Raw genomic sequence first — 19,809 nt, forward strand, 5'->3', positions numbered from 1 at the left:
TCCCATTTCACCCTTAAAAAAAGAGTTGGCACAGGTAGTCATGTGTTTGTACCGTTATTTATTACTTGAAAATGTTCTGGGTGATGCTCATCGCAATTCCTGGTGTGGGTGTCTTTACTCATATTAATCAGCAAACGTCGTTCATATATAAGCAATCGGCTGATCACATAGTTATTCTCATGTATTATTTGTAGTCAGCCAGTTTTTTAAATTGTCTTAAAAGAGGACTGATTAGAGAAGTTCAGATGGTTCAAAGACAGGATTTGGTGTTGTTCAGTGACCATACGGTGGTCTCTGATAAGCTGTTTGATTCTCAGGAGAATGTGGTTATAAATGTAACATCTACACAGGCCACACAGGCCACATGGTTGAACACGGTGCTTATGGAATCATATCTGCTAGGGTCACCAGTCTCCTTGAACAGTGAGCAGAAAAGCAGTGTTGCACAGGTGCGTAACGGTAAATGGATCACAGTTGCATCACTTGTCCATAACACTGGTTTCTTTCAGGCTAATTTCAACAGATTACAAGTGGACTCGTCTCACTACAAGATAGTGGATCTGTTAACAGATTTCGTCCAATTGATCAGCGGTAAGCCAACAGAGAAGATACTGTTGACGTTACTAGATATGTTTCCTGAGAACCGTAACGGTATGATCATAATTGAACAGCCAGAGATATTGCTTTCTTTGATACCGAACCTCACGGCAGATATTCTTGGCAGCAAGTTCATAAATGCCCTACGAAAGAAATGCGGCCTTTTGGTGATAAACAGTGTTATTGATCCAGTCCAGGAAGATATAGAAACCTCTACAGCGGTAGAGTTTAAGAGATTTTTGCAGGCTAATATCTACAAATCGCAGGCTCTGATAGCATTAAATCCTCTGCCTACAGGCAGAGCCAAAGACGTTACTGGTACTCTAAGGATATCAAGAGGACCAAGCAGCATACAAGGTATCATCCCAGACTTACAAATCGCTGAAAATGAGTACCTCTACCTAACCGATAAGGATAATACAGAACTGTTCTATAGTTAAATTATGTACGCATATGCATGAACATGGTAGCCTTGCTCTATAAAAGCTCATGTAAGTCTGATTATATATATAGACTTATAAATCCTCTCAAAAAATGAAAGTATATTTCGTATTCCAAACATAATTATCAGTAAATATAAGGCAAGATCTATAAGCAAAGATTATTGATAGATTAAATAGTCGTAACACATTAAAACATGGTATATTTAGTTCCCTCGTCTCATTTTTATTATTTCATTTAATTTTAACTCCACAGCGCAACGAGTTTTTAACAAAGACAGGACCGGCCATGTACTCTGTTCACCACACTTTATCCAGTACGGAATATTGTCCAGTTGACCTTCAATGATCCTGGTAACAGATAGGCTTTTAATTTTAGGGACAATCGCAATCTCTGTAGCGGATCTTGGTGTTTTTTCATCAATAATTAACCTTTTGATAAATGGAAATAATAACCCAAGATTGTCCAACACTTCCATTCTATGTCTGAATTCCATAGTGGCAATGTTTTTTAATTTACGCTCCAAATGATATTTAAACTTAAAAGCTAGTGGTTCCATTTCTGTGAAATTCAATTGTGGAATATTAAGCTCAGGAAGGTCGATATCATCGGTTGTTTGCGGATAGTGTTTGTAATAATAATATTTTGAGGTTTTGATTTCATGTTTCAGGTCATTGCCTACAAGAGGTGCCAGGTAAGGCTTGGCTAGAGAAACTATAAAATTGTTCACATTGAACAATTCGGTTAATCTTGTGTAGGGACTTTCTACATCATCTAAGTTTGTCGCCTGTTCAGGAGCCAAGAATTGGTCTGCTCCAGCCTTACCAAATTCTAGAAATGGAACAGTATCATTATTCAGATTTTTACAGAGCAATTTTGTGTTGGAGCTTAACACGCCAGAGCCAAGACTGCACTCGATTGCTGATCTGATTAATACATTGGGTGTTGTAACATAGTTTAGTAAATTTGGGCAAGACTTATCAATGGGGTGAATAACAACATTAAACGCTTTTCCAGTCGCTTGATAAGCTTCTTCAAATGTCATGTCTTTTACAATGTATTTCAGAACAAATTGGATAAATAAGTACACGTCTTGGGAATACCCGTGGTGTATCAGGTTTTGAACTAGTTTACCTAAATTCACATGCTGCTCCATATTGCCGTACCCACAACTTCTTACAAGATCCATATCATTTCTTATCATGTCAAGTATGACATTTCCGGTGAGAAGTCTCGAAAGCTCTTCGTTTGACAAACATCCGAACACACTTGCAATGCATGCTCCCATTGAGCTACCACTGATAATATTTGGCATCAAGTTTTGAGATAGTAGCGCTTTAATAACGCCTAGGTGGAATAGCCCAAAAAATGAGCCACCTTGGAGTATTAGCGCGGTGGTTCCCAATGACAATTTACATCTCTGGAAAAATGAAGTAGGTGTCATTGACTTGTCTAAAACATCTAATCCGTCAATTGTCCTCTCTAAATGTTGCTCAATAAGGAGCTTAGTACCCATTAATGACTTGGTGAAGAGTTTCTTGTCAACAATACCTGCGAAGTTCCTCAACATGCAAGGTCCAGTGGTGGAAAATTTCTCCTTGATCTTCTCAATATCATTTTCATTCAGATTCTTGGTCAAAGATGCATATTGCTCTAAGACAGACCTGAAATCATACCTTCTCGAAAAGAAGTTTCGCCTCCATAAGTTGGCACCAGTAATCTCATCCACAATGGTAGCCCGTTCACACCAGTCGTCATAGCTCTCACTAGAGTCCAGCTCCTTAATTGCCTCATAGTACAACATCCTAGATCGTGGGCGTATGTAGTTCATAAACTTATACGTCCAGAACAGAAATATATCTGCGAAAACATGCAAAACATCCCAGACCATAGGCGGTATATGGTCCAGCACAGAGTAAACGACATTCAACAGCCATGCTCGCACCAGTGCAACCACAGACACCGAACTTTTCTTACTTCCCATCTGTAACCACTATCTATTCGAGGTGCTTACTGCTCTGCCCCACCTACAGCTAACTGAGCACTATTGACTGCTTTATCACCAGTACTTATAAGTGAGCGTTACAAGCATTGAAGGGATTCGTTTCTTATTCGTGTCCAGGAACACCTAGCTTCTGACGAAATGGGGGAGGAGTTCCCTTCGGGCTGTGGCAAAAGTTTGGCAGGGCGTGAAAGAAGGTATATTATGAAGTATACTAAATGCATACTGCTAGTTCCCAGTGTGTGTTCTTTGACTCAATTGTATATTGTGTACTAGGAAACTAGTAGTGGAGGTTTAACAGTAAGAAACTAAGCGATGTTCAGAAACAATTACGACGGTGATACGGTTACATTTTCTCCTACTGGTAGGTTATTCCAGGTCGAATATGCGCTGGAGGCCATCAAGCAAGGTAGTGTTACTGTTGGTCTGCGTTCCAAGGATTATGCGGTGCTGGTTGCGTTGAAACGTAATGCAGACGAGTTGTCGTCTTACCAGAAGAAGATTATCAAGTGTGATGAGCACATGGGTCTGTCGTTAGCTGGGCTGGCTCCAGACGCTAGAGTGCTGAGTAACTATTTGAGACAGCAATGTAATTATTCACAACTGGTGTACAATCGTAAGCTGAGTGTCGAGAAAGCCGGTCACATGCTTTGTGATAAAGCCCAAAAGAATACACAATCCTATGGTGGTAGACCATACGGTGTTGGTCTGTTGATCATAGGGTATGACAATAGTGGTCCACACCTGCTAGAATTCCAACCTTCTGGGAACACATTAGAAGTATACGGCTCTGCAATTGGTGCACGTTCTCAAGGTGCAAAGACATATTTGGAAAGAGTTCTTGATGATTACTTGGCGATTACAGATGCAACTGAGCTTATAAAATCTGGTGTTGAGGCCCTAAGACAATCGCTGAAGGATGAAACGCTGAACACAGACAACCTATCAATTGCTGTGGTGGGTAAAGACATTCCTTTCACAATCTACGATGGTGAATCTGTCTCTCAATACCTATGATCAAGAGTATTCTAAACTACATATAATTCATACACATATATATCATTATCATATATATGATCATTAGCAGAATTTGAATCGCAATTTTTAACGACAGTACTATACGCGCCGCTTGATTAGTTATCAGTGCTTGTAACATCTCCAGACGGGTATCACCAATTTGTGGAATAGAATACAATGACGTCTCCCGATGTCATCTTTTCGATCTTATCTATGAAGCGAAAAGGGTATACCCCTGCCAGGCGAATCTGGTTGTATTTTGGCCAGTACTGTACTTTATCTCCGGTGTATTGTATTATTATCATTATCTCCGCCAGTATAAACAGGCCCTGTATAACGTCCAGAAAAGCACCTAACAAACACTCAAAGGAGATTGAAACTCAATCGACCTTTCATTCTGCTTGTCAGCATCATCGAGTGACGTTATACTGGCATCTGGCATCCTCGCTGGTAAGAAACTTCAGTACAAACGCATAATGGGTAGGAGGGTCACTGATAAAAAAGCAATTTTTTGATGTAAACCAAAAAAATAAAGGTCGACCCCACCATATTTAGAGTGAGTTTAGAGTGAGGGGTCATTAGCAAAAAAAATTCCTGTAGTATTAGGGAGGGATCCTAGTAATAATTAAACTTTTGTCAGTAACTGTATTGCTTTCTCTGTAGTATATAAAAGGGACACAGTTTTTGGTTTAATCACTTGTATTAGTGACCTACATATCTCGGGATACTTTCTGACATTCATAACAGGTCAAGAAGCAAATCATAAGCTTATTATAGTGTTACTAGAAATAATAATAAACAAAATGGCTCCTTTAAACGTTGGTGTAATTGGTACAGGTATCTTTGCCACAGACAGGCATCTTCCATCTTACCAAGAGATGTCTGATGACTTCAAGGTTGTTGCAGCTTTCAACAGAACAAAGAGCAAAGCTCTGAAATTTGCTGAATTGGCTGGTCTTCCAGAGGAGAAAGTGTATGATGATTTGAAGGGTATTGTCAATGACCCAGAAGTACAAATGCTGGATATGTTGCTACCAGCTCAATTCAACTTAGACACTGTCAAGCATGCTATTGGTGCTGGTAAGCCAATTTTGTTGGAGAAGCCAATTGCTGCTACTATGGCCCAAGCTAGAGAAGTTGTGAAGCTCGCTGACTCGGTTGATATCCCAATTGGTATTGCTGAAAATTGGTTATACTTGCCTTGCATAGATGTTGCCAAGCCTTTGTTGGAAAAGATTGGTCCTATTGTCGCTTTCACTCACAATTCAACCGGTCCTTTCGTTACCCAAAATAAGTACCTGTCCACTTCTTGGAGACAGAACCCTGAGCACATCGGTGGTTTCTTATCTGATGGTGGTGTCCATCAACTGGCCTTGGTAACAGAACTAGTTGGTGAAATTGCCTGTGTTTCTGCTTTGACCAGACAGGTACGTAAGGAATCCGGTACTGTTGACATCGTGTTCAGTACAGTTGAGATGAAGGACTCTGACATTATTGGTACTTTTACCTATGGTTCCGCTTTTGGTGCAACAGATAAATCTGTCTTCTTGAAGATCTACGGTAGAAATGGTACAGTTGTCGTCGAGTTATCTGACAAGAAGAAGCCTGTCGTTAAGGTTAGATATGGTTCTTCTGCTGAAGAATGTTCAGCTGAGGAGGTACACGACGTACCATTAGATGACACCTTTGGTGTTAATGCTGAATTTCAAAATTTCCGCGAAGCTGTAACTAAAAAAGACAAGAAACTATTCAGATCAACTCCAAGAGTCGCTTTCCATCACTTGGCTTGTGTTGCTGCATTCTTAGAATCTTCTGATAAGAATGGTGACCATGTCAAGGTGGAAACTATCTGAGAGCATTTATTGAAATAAATCTAAGATGAAGACCTAAAGTAACGATATAGATATATTCTTTATAAAACAAACCAAACAATGTTACAATAATGCAGGATACTCGACTGTATTCTGGTTGGTTTCTTTTTACGACATAGTAATTATTTTTGTTTATTCTTGTGTTTAGGTCTCTCTTGCTTTTTGTGGAGTGATATTTATATGAGTTTGGGAATTCAACAATGATGCCCAAAACATTAAATGACTGTTAAGTAATTATAACTAAATCCATATGTGATTTTTATAAAACTGCACGTTGCTGAATTCAATAAAGAACAAATAACGAGTGGAATATTTATCATATCTCTTTTATTTTATAGTAATTTGTTATATTTATATAATTCAATTGAATAAACAAACAAAATCATGCGTTAGGGAATATACTGAAATCATTCTATGTGTTATAGTTTAGATTTGATATGCTGATGTAGTAGTTAGTTACCAAATTCCTTTTCGTAATCAACCAAAGTGAATCTGTATCTAACATCACCTTTATCCATTCTTTCGAAAGCTTCCTTAACACCGGCTTCACCAACAGGTAGTGTTTCAACCCAAATTTTGATATTGTTTTCTGAGACTAACTTTAGTAATTGTTTCATCTCAGCAATGGAGCCTAAAATAGAATTGGCGATGGAGACACCAATCAAACCAAATGGCTTCATCGTTAGGACTTCGTCTTGTTCTGGCACAGAAATAGAAACAATTCTACCACCAACTTTCATTGCCTTTGGCATGACATCAAAATCAACATCAGTCAATGAAGAGGCACAGACAACAATCAAATCGAAAGTGTCAAAGTACTTTGTACCCCAATCTGGTTCCTCTTTAGTGGCAATGTAATGATCAGCACCCAATTTTAGAGAGTCTTCTTTCTTAGCATTAGAACGAGAAATAGCGTATACTTCGGCACCCATTGCCTTAGCAAATAGAATACCCATGTGACCAATACCACCAATACCAAGAATACCGACTTTCTTACCTGGACCGCAACCGTTTCTTAATAGTGGAGAGTATACAGTCAAACCACCACATAGAAGTGGAGCAGCATATTCTGAAGGAATATTTTCTGGAATTGGAACCGCAAAATGCTCATGCACCCTAACATAGTTAGCGTAACCACCCTGAGAGACATAGCCGTCTTCGTATGGCTGAGAGTATGTGGTAACAAACCTAGCACAGTATGGCTCATTATCATTCTTACAACGCTCACATTCTAAACATGAAAACACTTGGGCACCGACACCAACACGGTCACCGATCTTCAAACCAGTTTTACATTTTGGACCAACTTTAACGACTTTACCGATGATTTCATGACCAACAACTAGTGGCGTTTGTTTTTGACCCCAGTTACCGGCAGCACAGTGGATATCACTACCACACACACCACACGCTTCAATCTTAATGTCAACATCATTGTCGTAGAATGGTTTGGCTGGAAATTCAACCTTCTTTGGGTTTTTCCAGTCCTTGTGGTCTACAACGGCAATACCTTTAAATGTGTCAGTAGTCATGTTTTTCTCGAATGCAATAGTTCTTGTGTGGATTTAACTAAAGAATAGTTTATTTTTGCTGAATAACAACTAGCAGAAGTCAATAAACCATAATTCAATTGGAAGATAGGTATCGAAAAAATCGCTACCCTTATATAGTTCAATTTTTTAATGTTGCAACATCTGAACAAGGATGTAGCTTGTAAAAACGAGCTCTTGCTGCCACCTTTACCATTACATAATAATCCTAACTATTTCTTATCTTCATAACAGCAGATATGTATCTTAGCATTATTGCATGTGCAGATACTATATTACTTTAGTAGTAATCATTAGTCGGTATTACATCGGTTGTTAAAGAAAGTTTCTTTTTTTTCTCTCTCGATGTGGTTGGGGTCTACGAGATTTTCTGTGTGAGGCCATCTAAATTTCTTTTTTTAACTTGAAAATGAAATTCTTGGAAGAGTAAAAAATAAAGGATTTTCACAATTCTGTTTTGAAAATCGAAGTTATATGATTTTTGCAACATGTACTCCAAGCAGCAGGATCCGGTTCGGAACATTTACATTGATGACGTATACTGATTATAATTAGAAAGTGGGGAAGAAATAATCTTTGACCTCTCTTTCTCTCTCACATTTTGCACAATTATCGCTTTGAACAGAGCAATGTGATTTTTTCCTTACCTAAGGAACATGTAGAATATGCAATTGTTGCAAAAGAGAGGCTTGCATTTTGCATAAACCATTAAATGAGAGATAAACAACATTCTCATGTATTTGAAAAAAAAAGATCATAAGAACAACAGTTTTGGAACTCAATTGTGCTGTTCTTTTGAGATTTCCCGACTTATTGACAAACTCTATTGCGTTGAAATCATTGAAATATTGTTGATTTCTTCTTGCGAGCTAAATCATTCAGAACATGTTACGAAAAGCTTTAAAAGATCTTGAGTTATATTCATCTAAAACATAAAGCAAATATTCTTTTTCCGAACAAAGCAATAGAAACGTTCGTTATCAATCTATGGAATTATGTTAAAGCACCAAAACACTTGATATACAGTGTTACACCTATGCTGAGGTATTTTTTTGTTCAGTCCCATATCGTCCGTTCCTTATATTCCACGGAAAGGGGTTCATTCAAGTCAACAAACCTTTTTTTAAGCCCTTTTATTGACATAGGAAACTGAGAAACTTCTATTCATGATAATAGACACAAGGCATCATCTTTAAGTCTGTATGGGAATACTTCTTGGTAAGTCCTTCAAAATTTATAATTCAGTAATGAACCGCGAAAAGGTATTTGATCATGTTCAACCTTTATTCGATATGATCACAGTTTTGTAATTTGCACCCCATTGCTGTATTTTCGTTCAATTAAACCTATTATCGTGCCAAGATTTACTATCATTAAGGCATGACAAATGAAAACATTAGTCACTGATTAAAATTGATGGAAATTATTTTACATTTCCAATTCGTTAGCGTTACCAACAAAAAGGATTAATAATTTAGTGGAACAATGTGCTAAGAACTATTATTTAACACCAACGTATACATGCTAAAACTAAGCCGAAACTGCTTGAGTCTGGTTTTCCACCCCTTTATAAAAATTTGGAATGGGTGTTACGCCTTATGGCAAAACAGCGTATATGACCTATTTTAACACAAATTTACCTGTATTGGGATGAGTACCACACATCATCGTTTGACTAATTGTTACTCATGAACGTCATGCTTGAAAATTAACCAGTAATCGCGGCATATTTCAAAAACTTGACGTAGGATTAACAATAACGATACTGAAACCTTCCTTTTCACACGTCCATCAATATTTGTGCCTTTAACGCTCCCGATTTTTAACACAAACTAGCTCATCGCTATAAGGGCTAGTTGTTGAACTTCAATTCCGAATTAGGGACATCATGCCAACGCCATTTGGTTGTTTCATACATAGTTTAAACGGAGATGGAAAGAGGTAGTCATCAGTTTTCAAATGAAACACAGTTTTAAAGGAGCTGAGTAGTTTTGTAAGTCTTGAATTACGTAGTTGATCTGCCATTAGATAACAGAAAACCAGTACAATAATATATAGTTAATTAAACGGTAAAAGGAGACTCTATGATACTAATCACTGCTTTTTCTATTTCATAACACCTTGGTGAGTAAGCTGAAATTACATCAAGACACGCCAAATATCTAATAACAAAAAAATCAAATGAAATGCTTAAAAGAAGATGCCGGCAAAAGTACACCTTAGCCAACAGTGTCCACATATGTAGGGTGCTCAATATAATGCTGATTTGGGCAACTATAATTGATAAAAGGTGGGGGCAGCCTGGTAGACTCCACGTTCTCACAACTTGGACTGCATAGCAACATAAACTATCTACGCGAATGTACCTAGAGTTTCACTCTTCCGTGATTACATACACCCCCACCTTAAGGTTCACATGTGCAAATTGAACACGCAGAATCTATGAAAAATCATCTAAGTCGTATGGGTGCTGGTGCATTTGCCCACTGCAGCTCTCTGAATAGCCCTCACTCATTACTTTAGTCCGTATAACTAACTTTCCTTCGTTCTGCTGATTTTCGCTTTTCTAATTTTCCTTTCTACGCATTTTTGGTTTATGCAAGATCTCCCGTGCATCTCTGCATTGTTCATTCACCTTTACTTTCACGTTGCTTTTTTCGCTCCTTTGAATTTGGTACTCGAAAACTACGATTCCTCTACTGCTTAGTCTTTAGTTGATGCGAAAGAAGCTGCCAATCTGATGTTCCTTCTTTTGGATTGATAATTAATAGACCTCTCGTAACTGGATTTCTACAGCTTTGTTTATATTTTTTTACATAGTTGGTTTTTTCGTTTGAATACCTGGTACCAATTCATATTCGTATATGAACCGCTCACCACAGAACTGCACAGACCTGATGGCGAATTCCCTGAGAGCATACTATCTCCTATTTAAAATTTTAGTTACCTGATATATCCTCCTCCAGGTTTCATAATTGTAGGGAACGTATAAGTAACTAACCCCCACAGGTTATTATCAGGGCCACAATTGGCATGAAGAACAGCTATTTAGTACAAGACAAGCTTTACGAAAATGAAACTATGTTTCAAAATGTAAATGCAGTACTAGCATTTATCTTACTCTCTCAATGTGAAACATAAATGAGGTCAGATATTCTCCGAAATAAAGACAGAAAACGTAAATGGCATTCGCCATTGTCCTTCCTATGCAACTATTGTAGAGAAACGTATAAACTATACGAAGCCAAACAATGAGATGATACTAAAAGAGTTCTTGATCAATATTGCTGCTTGTATGTCCATTTTTGGAAAGGCGAATTAAAGTATTGTATTGATACTGAGGAAAGTTTTCCTCTTCATTCAAGGTCATATTGAAGACCATCGCTTAAGTAGCATCAAAGATTAGAATGAAAAAAAAACAACGCAAATTAGCTGATATTTCCACTTTATCAACAATAGCGACTCAATGGCCTAAAATATTTGTACAGCGAAAGCTGCCGATCAATGCTCTTTGGTCGGAGTATGAAAGTCTTTGATTCGCCTCGTTTGACTAAGAGCAATCGATTCAAAGTTGTATAAATACAAGCCTAGTCATTGAATTTTTAATTCCAACTTGTTAGGCTTTTTAGACATTGTTATCTTACTACACAAAATCTATCCTTCTATCAACGAGCCGCTCAAAATAACACACGAGGAAAAAGTATTCATGAATAAAAATATGAATGCTTTCAAATCCTTATATTTTTTGACGTTTCTCTTTATGAGCAGTGTCTTAGCTGCCAATTTACCAAAGCTTACAAACATTTGTCAGATTCCAGATAATGTCAAGAAGACTAGTGGTTTCAAAGGTGAAATCAGAAGAATTGGGTTGTTCCCACCTGGGGGCGATTACACTTACTTATTAAAGTTCCCAAGCACTGGCTCTACTGCCTCTGACACTATATCTTTGACTACAAAACCCCAGCTATCTACTAGTGGATGGTTCCCATCATTGTTTGGGCACACTTACTTTATTAAAGCCGATTTGTTAGTTTATATGGTAGCATACTTTGTCCCAACTGAAACTGGTGAATATACATTCAAATTAGTAAACTCTGATGATGCCGCTGTTATGTATGTAGGTAATCCATCTGCTTTCCCTTGTGGTAGCATTGACACTTGGCCAGAACCTAGAAAAGAAGACATTAATGTTTGTGACAAGATTAGTGCAAGTACTAAACTTTACATGGAAAAAGGTCTAGCATATCCTGTTAGACTGGTATGGTACAACGGTGGTGGTGACGGCCAGTTTAATGCACAATTCATTGATCCATCTGGTACAACTCACACAGACTGGAATGGATATGTTTGGCAATATGATGCATGCACAGACTGTGACTATAAACCAATCCCAGATGCATCAACAACGACTAGTGCTGGTTACGTTTTGAGCACAACCACAACTAGAACATCAGAAAGCAGTTACACTGATGTTAATGGTTATGCCACCGCTGAAGATTTCTTTTGGGAAGAAATTCCAACATCTACTGAATCAATTAGTATTCCCGATCCTACCACATCTTCATTTACCAATTCTAAGGACTATGGAGAAGAGATCATCTCATTTTACAGCACTACGGCCTCTAATGGGAAACCAATTACTGGCACAACCACAACCACAGTAATCCACACATATGATCCATTAAGTATTCCTGATCCTATCACATCTTCGTTTACCAATTCACAAGATTACGGTGAGGAAATCATTTCATTCTATAGCACCCATGAAGCTAATGGTAGACCAATAGTTGGATCCACCACAACCACAGTAATCCACACATATGATCCATTAAGTATTCCTGATCCTATCACATCTTCGTTTACCAATTCACAAGATTACGGTGAGGAAATAATTTCATTCTATAGCACCAATGAAGCTAATGGTAGACCAATAGTTGGATCCACCACAACCACAGTAATCCACACATATGACCCATTGAGTATTCCTTCGCCCACAACATCATCCTTTACTCATTCTGATGAATATGGTGAAGAAATCATATCGTTCTATAAAACTAATGAAAAGAATGGCAAACCCATTATAGGCTCAAATACCACTACAGTTGTTCATCCAATTGTTCATTCAAGTTCTGTATCACCTCTTTCATCAAAAAATCAAGCCGCTTCTTCGAATAGAGCTTCCATGGTGAACTCAACTATTACCCATGCATCAACGACAGTTATGAGTGATTCCATTATTACCTCGACTAGTACTACATGGTATTCCTCTGATGATTGGAGGGTGGAAGAAATTGTATCCTGGTATGGAACTACTGATGCATACAACCACACTGTCCAAGGTGTTGGCACTGCGTACTTCAGAGATAGAGTCGATGCATTGCCTGTAATGGTTAATTCTTCTGAAACTGTTTCTACCTCAAGTCAATCGAGCTCAACAGCGTCTGAAACGTCATCATCTTCTATAAGCTCTTCAAATACTTTGAACATGCCAACTTATCGAAATGTATCTGATAATAATGTACCACCACTCTCACCAAGTCAGGTTTATACTACTGTTACAACTAAATCTACCTCATATAGCCGCATTACTATAACAAGTTGTGATGACATGGCTTGTAACGTTATCACCACAACTACCAGTGATGTGGTCACATTGACAACAACTTATTGCCCAGAAACTGCTATGAATGAAATGCATGCAAGCTCACCAGATTCTGCATCAGCCTCATCAGGTAATAACGATTTGACTAAACAAGTGTCACAATCGGCTATTACTACTGTAATAAATGGTATGACTGTGACAACTGTAACTGATTGTCCTGAATCATCAAGCGTGTCAAGTTCTGCAAGTGCTGTACAAAATGCCAATGTAAACACTGGTTACGACAACAAAATACCAACAATAGACGTCATTAAAACTTTTAAAACTACAGTTACAATCATTGAGACACCAGACCAGCCAAACACTCAAAACATACCTTCCAAGATCGATACCACCAGTACCAAAACAGAGACAGTAGTTGTAACAGAAAAAGATAATGGTAATGTAGCCTCGACGAAAATTGCCGGTGACCACGGCTCTATTGTTACCAGAAGTACAACTAAAGCATCTGGCGCTCAAATACATTCTGATACAACTTTATCACATGTAAGAGCAGAAACCACAACTGATAAAACTGGATTCCAATACTCAGCACCAAGTAACCATGTGGTTCAACAGACTGTTAATGGTGCTGATATGATTACTGCGAAGTCCGCAAACTTCTTTACGGCTGTGTTCATTTCATTGCTATGGTATTTTATCTGATTGAATGATTGATCACAATATTTGAGAAACAAAAACGCAATGTCCACAAGTTTTGTTTTCATATAACTCCATTTCATTTCTGATCTTTTCATGATAAGATTTATGCTTGATAGAGAATTTGTATTCCATTTCAAACGTAGAATCTTTTTGCTTTGTATTACTTCATGTTACTTCATGTTACTTCATGTTAATTCTATTGCATTGGTGAATTTTATATCTGTAAATACCAATGCCTCTGTATATTTGTCTTTTCTTATGTAGATACACATTATAAACGTTTAAATCTCCCTCCAAAGTTAAAAGCATTATATTTATGGTAGTTTATGAGAAACACCACTTGACGCCTGACAACAGCTATCAAATTCAGCAAAAATACTTATGGATAATGATATACTAAATCTACAAGCGGGGAAATATTGTACTTTCACATTTATTTACATGCAAGAACTTTGTGTAAAAGATACTACATTATGTATCATATTGTTCTTTCATTATGGCTCTAAACTAGCGCTGAATCACGTCCCAAAGAGTCATGAGCAAGTCACATGTGAAAACGTAAATTGTCATGTAAAAACGGATATGCGGCGGACTTACTGATCGTTGACATCCGGACATAAGTGGACTTGCACTTTGTCCTGTTTCACGTGATGCACCGTTGTTTATCCCTTTTGCTTCCAAACTGTGGTTTCCCTCACAAAGTTGTGCTCCAGCAATGTTTCATTTGACCAATTGAGAGCTGAGATAAATACTGCCTTCTCGAGTGCTGCCCTGGAATGAAAGACTGCTTCGTTGAAATTTTATTGGGATACACCGACAGGTGTTAGTGGTATGCGATATCCATGGATATGACACTCGGAAGAATTAGATCTCTCTTGTAGATCTACTTCCCATGTGTCAGCAGCGCATTTCAGTGTGGGAAATCAAATATTCTCAACCATTTCACTCCATGGTTTCATTAGACATGATAGGAGAGTGTTAGCTCTGACTCGTATTGATGGCAAATTAGGTATTTTTTTGATTTCAGGACAGCAATCATCCTTATGTAATAAACAAGTAGTGTAATTGCCATCTTAGTTTAACTCCACATAGCTAAAAAAAGTTCATGAAAACTACTCCGCCATATTTCCACGGAACTACTAAACAATGCTTATATTATAATACATTTCATAGTAGACAACGGAAATAAGGATTTGTTATTTTTGTGATAAGGTACTTATCTACAAGAAGATTTTGATGAATATTATAAAAGAAAACCATTTTTATGGGTTCCAATCGTTTATTCTTTTACCAAAAATCATTCACTATCTGAAATGCCAACGGTAGAAAACAATAAGTTTTACAGGTTATTGACACCCATACTAGAAAAATATGCGTTATCTTATCATATATGCTCACCCTGACCCAAAGTCTTTAAACAGCTCGCTTCTAAAAGAGACTGTGGGTCAATTGACCTCCCAAGGACACGAGGTGAAGGTCTCTGACCTTTACGCTCAAAAATGGAAAGCTGCGTTGGACAGTGACGATGCTCCTGTACAACAAGAACCAGGTCGTTCTCATTTCACATTCGATCTAGGCTTATCGTTCGAGAAAGGTAAACTGCCTGCCGATATTGTTGCTGAACAAGAAAAGGTCAAATGGGCAGACCACGTTATTTTCCAATTCCCTCTATGGTGGTATGCTATGCCAGCCATTATGAAAGGATGGCTTGACCGCGTATTTACATACGGATTTTCATTCGAAATGCTACCGGATGGAGGAATCGGAGGTTTACTAAAAGGTAAAAAAGCCTCAATCATTGTCACAGCAGGTGGGTCTGAAGAACAGTACACATCAAACGTCCCTATAGAGGATCTACTGCATCCGATCCTTCATACTTTGCTTAAGTATTGTGGAATTGAACCATTACCTACCTTAACATTTTACGATACTATTTCAAAGTCTAAAGAGGAGTATGAGAAGGAAAAATTGAGACTACATAAGCACTTACAGACTCTAACCGCTGTGGAGTAAACATATGTAGAGTCAAATGTATATTCTAACGTCAAACGATCTTCGGTTTGGATCGGAAATACATCATTTTATTAAATCAGTAAAGAAGGTTATATAGCTCCCCTAAGTTAAAAAATTGTTGATCGTATCGATCTTATGTTAGGTGTGGTACCAAAAATTGTTTTTAATAAGTTACATTTACAATTGATCACTCCAAAACAATATATTCATTGCATATATAGAAATAACAACTCTCAACGATGCCCCTTTAATGACATTATATGATTTGTGTAACATCCATTTACCATGTAGAAACATTTTAGGATACTTATATTATTTTTCACTAAATTTTTTTTAGAAAATATCATTAAGGCTACTTTTTGCAAGGGAATCAGATATATCTCGAAACTTTAATAAATCACGTATGACTTCTTCAGTTTTAAACTACAAGCTATGCAAATTAGAGTTTCTATTTAGCAATTTTCAATTCAATATTTTGAGTAATTGAGTAGATCCGTTGATTATCTACTCATTAATAGCTAAATCTTTGAGTTGATGACAGGTTTACTACGTTATACATATATTTAACAACGACGACGAATAACGATAAACACAGAGCAGCTATAAAAACGGTATCTTAAAATATCTGACTTCTATTGCTACAAATAATTATAATATCCTTTCAAATTAGATAATATGTTATGTATAATGCCTGGGAGATAACAATCTTTCTAAGTCATCATCGTGGTCATAAATACCAGAAATATATCTTGAAAATAATCTATTGTGTCATATGGTGAATGGTATTATCTTAGAAAATACACTCTCCTTTTAATTTTAATAATTGATGGCTTTCTATTCAAATCATTGGTTGATACCAAATTGGGTGGCATAGCATAACATAATTCTTATATCTAAAATCATTGATTGTTAGAATATCCATTCCCTATTATGCCGCCGTACCATTTCAAATTATTATCTAATCTACGATCATTATACAATATAGGTATTTTGCTTTTCGAAGAGTGCTATGAATTACTGTTTGACTAATAATGTTATATCTACTAAACATTTAATTTCATGAATTGATTTAAAAAAGTTAATCATAGTATACAATACATACTCTCTAGCAATGATAGATGAAAAAAAATCTACCTGTATATATAAATGTCTTTTTAGCAAATAAGAAAACAAAATGTAATTGAAATTCGCAACTTCAGTGCAAGTTGCTAAATAAATCATATTTCTGCAACTCCGTCCTTTGTGCTACCCTTTTCAGTTCCTTCCTCAACATATGCACGTGATATCTCACTATCCGACTCAGTTGGTTGCTCTTCTCTCATGACCTCATTAGCGGTTGGAATGAAGTACTCTTGTCTTTCAGCCTCTGTCAATCCACTATAAGGAACCATACCCTTTTTAATCGCGGTTTTTTCATCGAAGGCACCATAATAGTCTTTGTCATCCTGTAGAACGTTAATTTTGAAGGGGAATATAATACACAAAATCCAGTACAAGCAAAATGACATAACAAACGCGAAAAAGGAGTCACCATAATAAAAATTGACTATACCTCTATTGTTAAAAGCATTATGATTGACTTGCCATGCGATTCCCGGTAGACCTGGTGCCATAGGCACAATCATCGCAATAAACGCTCTCCAGTTGAAACCCTTTGTAAAATAATATTCACCTTTTAAAATAAAAGCCTGTGATGCTGAATAGTTTCGTTTCCTGATAATGAAGTTATCACAAATCATAACAGCTAGTATAGGCACCATGACAACACCGAAAGAACTCATTACTGTTAAAAAGGTTGAGGAGGAATTATAAAAGTTCCACGGTTGAACTGCAACCGATACAATAGCAGTAAAAAAAGCACCTCTCTTAATGTTGACGTATTTGGGTAATAAACCAGCCAAATCCATACCGCTTGCGAATCCAGCATTAGAGATGGTATAAGCAATTTGAGATAATGCGAAGAAAACACCGCAAAAAAACGAGGCTGCTCTAGCTGCAGGATGGTAGCCGTGATTTAACCAATAATTACAGATTTCTGTTGGCATCCACATGGACTCACCATACAATTCTTGTGTAGTAGAAGCACCAATAACACCATATGCTGGAACTAGGTTTGGGGGAATCATTAAACCAACAATAGTTCCAAGATAAATTCCTTTTAAAGATGAACCAAATCTGGAATAGTCACTTTGGTTTACAGCACCAGGTGAAACAGCGCCAAACCAATATGATATCATGTAAACCCATGCCCAAGCCCTATCAGAACCACTAACCGTTGTTTTTTGGGTGTGAAATAATGAACCAGCACCCCCATTTGCATGACACAGATATATGATTATCCCCAGCATTGAGAAACATGTCCCGGCACAAGCAATTATTAATATCCTATTAATTTGATATGGTTTCATTAGATAGCATAAAGCACAGACAATATGGAAAATAACGAAACCGATCAATTCTTTTGTGGTCATAGCAACATGCGGAGATAAAGTATTTTTTAATTCTAGATAGTGGTGTGACCATGAATTTAATATCAGGTTAATACATAACCCTCCTAACCACGCGTTTGAGCCATAGTTCACAATACTTAATAAAACTCTAATAATAACACCAAAAGCAGATCCATAGATACCGAAGGTAAATCTTTGAGAAAGCGTATAGCCAACTTTCCAGTCCCAACCTGGATAACAGTTGGCCAGTGAGTAAACAATTGTTAGAGCATTCCCCAGAATAAATGTTGCGATAGTCTCTGGATAACTTAGCCCAACTGTCAATGCTGCTGTAGCGCCCATCCATGTACCTACTGTAAAGGCAATTGTACCCCAGTAGGCAAAGTTAGACCAGAACCCCCATGTTTGGTGGCTTTTAGGGATTGGTACCAAGTCTGGATTTTTTAAGAAACTTAAAGTTTGTCTTTCTTCCACAGGGACTTCCAAATACTTGAGAAACTTAAATCCTCTCATTATCGGTACGTCTTTATTCAGTTGAGATTTATATTAAATCTAAACAGTCAAAATAAATTTATTTTGCATATAGAAGTAAATGAATTAAATTTAAATAAAAATTTAATTAAAAATAAAAAAAAAATAGAAAAAAATTAAAAAATACTTAGGCGTCAAAAATAATTAAATAATAAATCTAAACACGACAGTACAAAAATTCCAGTAAATTTTCTATATAATATTGTCAACTAAATTTCAGAACTACTTGTAAAAACATCTGTTATTTATATATTTTTTTTTCCCTGGTTGATAAAAACTGCAAAGCCGTTGTAATGAAATTCATGGACGTCGAAACATTTTTTTCTGGTCATGTCATCTTGAATTAACTAGCTCAAATAGTATTTATAAAGCTTTTCTTCATCATATAAAGCCAACATCAAAGAAAAAAACTGAAAAACAATACACCACAGCTTCCTATATTTAATCAAAATTCCGTCGCTCTCCAAAAACTATGCATTTCCTTGATTTGATTATTCATGACACAGCAGTGAACAACAACTTAAAAGAGTCAAACAAATGAAGGCAGCAGATTCTTATCTAAACACTCAAATTGTTTGGCAATCTACCTTCCACCATCCTTTACAAGGTACAACACCAGAGAGCTGCCCTGTTTTATTTTGACACTAAGTGAGTCGCACAATATTTTATGTAGAACTGGCCCACCAAGCTAACTGAGAGGGAATCCGCACTCAAACTACAGCACAAATTGTTCCGGCCATGATAGCGGTCACATGAAATACTTTTCCGATAACGAACGACCAATCCTTGGAAGAAACCCTTTTGTACGTTTCCACCCCACCTTCTGTGTACACACAGTCACCCGTAGTAATGCTGATTGCTGCCATTCCCACCCCTCTTCGGTTTGTAGTCAAGTCCTTTGGATGTGAGAAAACTTGCTGCCCACGTTCTTTTGTCCGCACCTCACCTTCTAAGGTGATAATCCATTGCTTTTCGTACAGAAGGAAACTCGGTGTTACAATCGGCTTTATGCGAGAGTCAAGAGGAACTGCGA

General features: G+C 37.2%; 8 protein-coding genes across 8 annotated transcripts; 5 read left to right on the forward strand and 3 right to left on the reverse strand.

Moving 5' to 3' along the window:
• Positions 1–245: 245 nt before the first annotated feature.
• ELP6 (Elongator subunit ELP6) lies at positions 246–1,037 on the forward strand (the record flags this gene model as incomplete). Its single annotated transcript, XM_449951.1, has 1 exon — positions 246–1,037. One exon carries the CDS (start codon positions 246–248, stop codon positions 1,035–1,037), a length of 792 nt encoding a protein of 263 aa, XP_449951.1.
• Positions 1,038–1,243: 206 nt separating this feature from the next.
• On the reverse strand, positions 1,244–3,022 carry TGL3 (bifunctional triglyceride lipase/lysophosphatidylethanolamine acyltransferase; the record flags this gene model as incomplete). Its single annotated transcript, XM_449952.1, has 1 exon — positions 1,244–3,022. The coding sequence occupies one exon, from the start codon at positions 3,020–3,022 to the stop codon at positions 1,244–1,246; it is 1,779 nt and encodes a 592-aa protein (XP_449952.1).
• Positions 3,023–3,355: 333 nt separating this feature from the next.
• PRE5 (proteasome core particle subunit alpha 6) lies at positions 3,356–4,057 on the forward strand (the record flags this gene model as incomplete). The annotated part of the gene is made up of 1 exon (XM_449953.1): positions 3,356–4,057. One exon carries the CDS (start codon positions 3,356–3,358, stop codon positions 4,055–4,057), a length of 702 nt encoding a protein of 233 aa, XP_449953.1.
• An 803-nt stretch (positions 4,058–4,860) lies between these two features.
• Positions 4,861–5,910, forward strand: GVI51_M14003 (uncharacterized protein; the record flags this gene model as incomplete). The annotated part of the gene is made up of 1 exon (XM_449954.1): positions 4,861–5,910. The coding sequence occupies one exon, from the start codon at positions 4,861–4,863 to the stop codon at positions 5,908–5,910; it is 1,050 nt and encodes a 349-aa protein (XP_449954.1).
• A 470-nt stretch (positions 5,911–6,380) lies between these two features.
• ADH6 (NADP-dependent alcohol dehydrogenase) lies at positions 6,381–7,460 on the reverse strand (the record flags this gene model as incomplete). The annotated part of the gene is made up of 1 exon (XM_449955.1): positions 6,381–7,460. The coding sequence occupies one exon, from the start codon at positions 7,458–7,460 to the stop codon at positions 6,381–6,383; it is 1,080 nt and encodes a 359-aa protein (XP_449955.1).
• Positions 7,461–11,184: 3,724 nt separating this feature from the next.
• On the forward strand, positions 11,185–13,785 carry PWP6 (the record flags this gene model as incomplete). The annotated part of the gene is made up of 1 exon (XM_449956.1): positions 11,185–13,785. The coding sequence occupies one exon, from the start codon at positions 11,185–11,187 to the stop codon at positions 13,783–13,785; it is 2,601 nt and encodes an 866-aa protein (XP_449956.1).
• A 1,368-nt stretch (positions 13,786–15,153) lies between these two features.
• On the forward strand, positions 15,154–15,795 carry GVI51_M14069 (NAD(P)H-dependent oxidoreductase; the record flags this gene model as incomplete). The annotated part of the gene is made up of 1 exon (XM_449957.1): positions 15,154–15,795. The coding sequence occupies one exon, from the start codon at positions 15,154–15,156 to the stop codon at positions 15,793–15,795; it is 642 nt and encodes a 213-aa protein (XP_449957.1).
• Positions 15,796–17,012: 1,217 nt separating this feature from the next.
• On the reverse strand, positions 17,013–18,758 carry TNR2 (nucleobase cation symporter-1 family protein; the record flags this gene model as incomplete). The annotated part of the gene is made up of 1 exon (XM_449958.1): positions 17,013–18,758. The coding sequence occupies one exon, from the start codon at positions 18,756–18,758 to the stop codon at positions 17,013–17,015; it is 1,746 nt and encodes a 581-aa protein (XP_449958.1).
• Positions 18,759–19,809: the final 1,051 nt, after the last annotated feature.

Source organism: Nakaseomyces glabratus, chromosome M, assembly GCF_010111755.1.
Source record: "Nakaseomyces glabratus chromosome M, complete sequence".
NCBI lineage: Eukaryota > Fungi > Ascomycota > Saccharomycetes > Saccharomycetales > Saccharomycetaceae > Nakaseomyces > Nakaseomyces glabratus.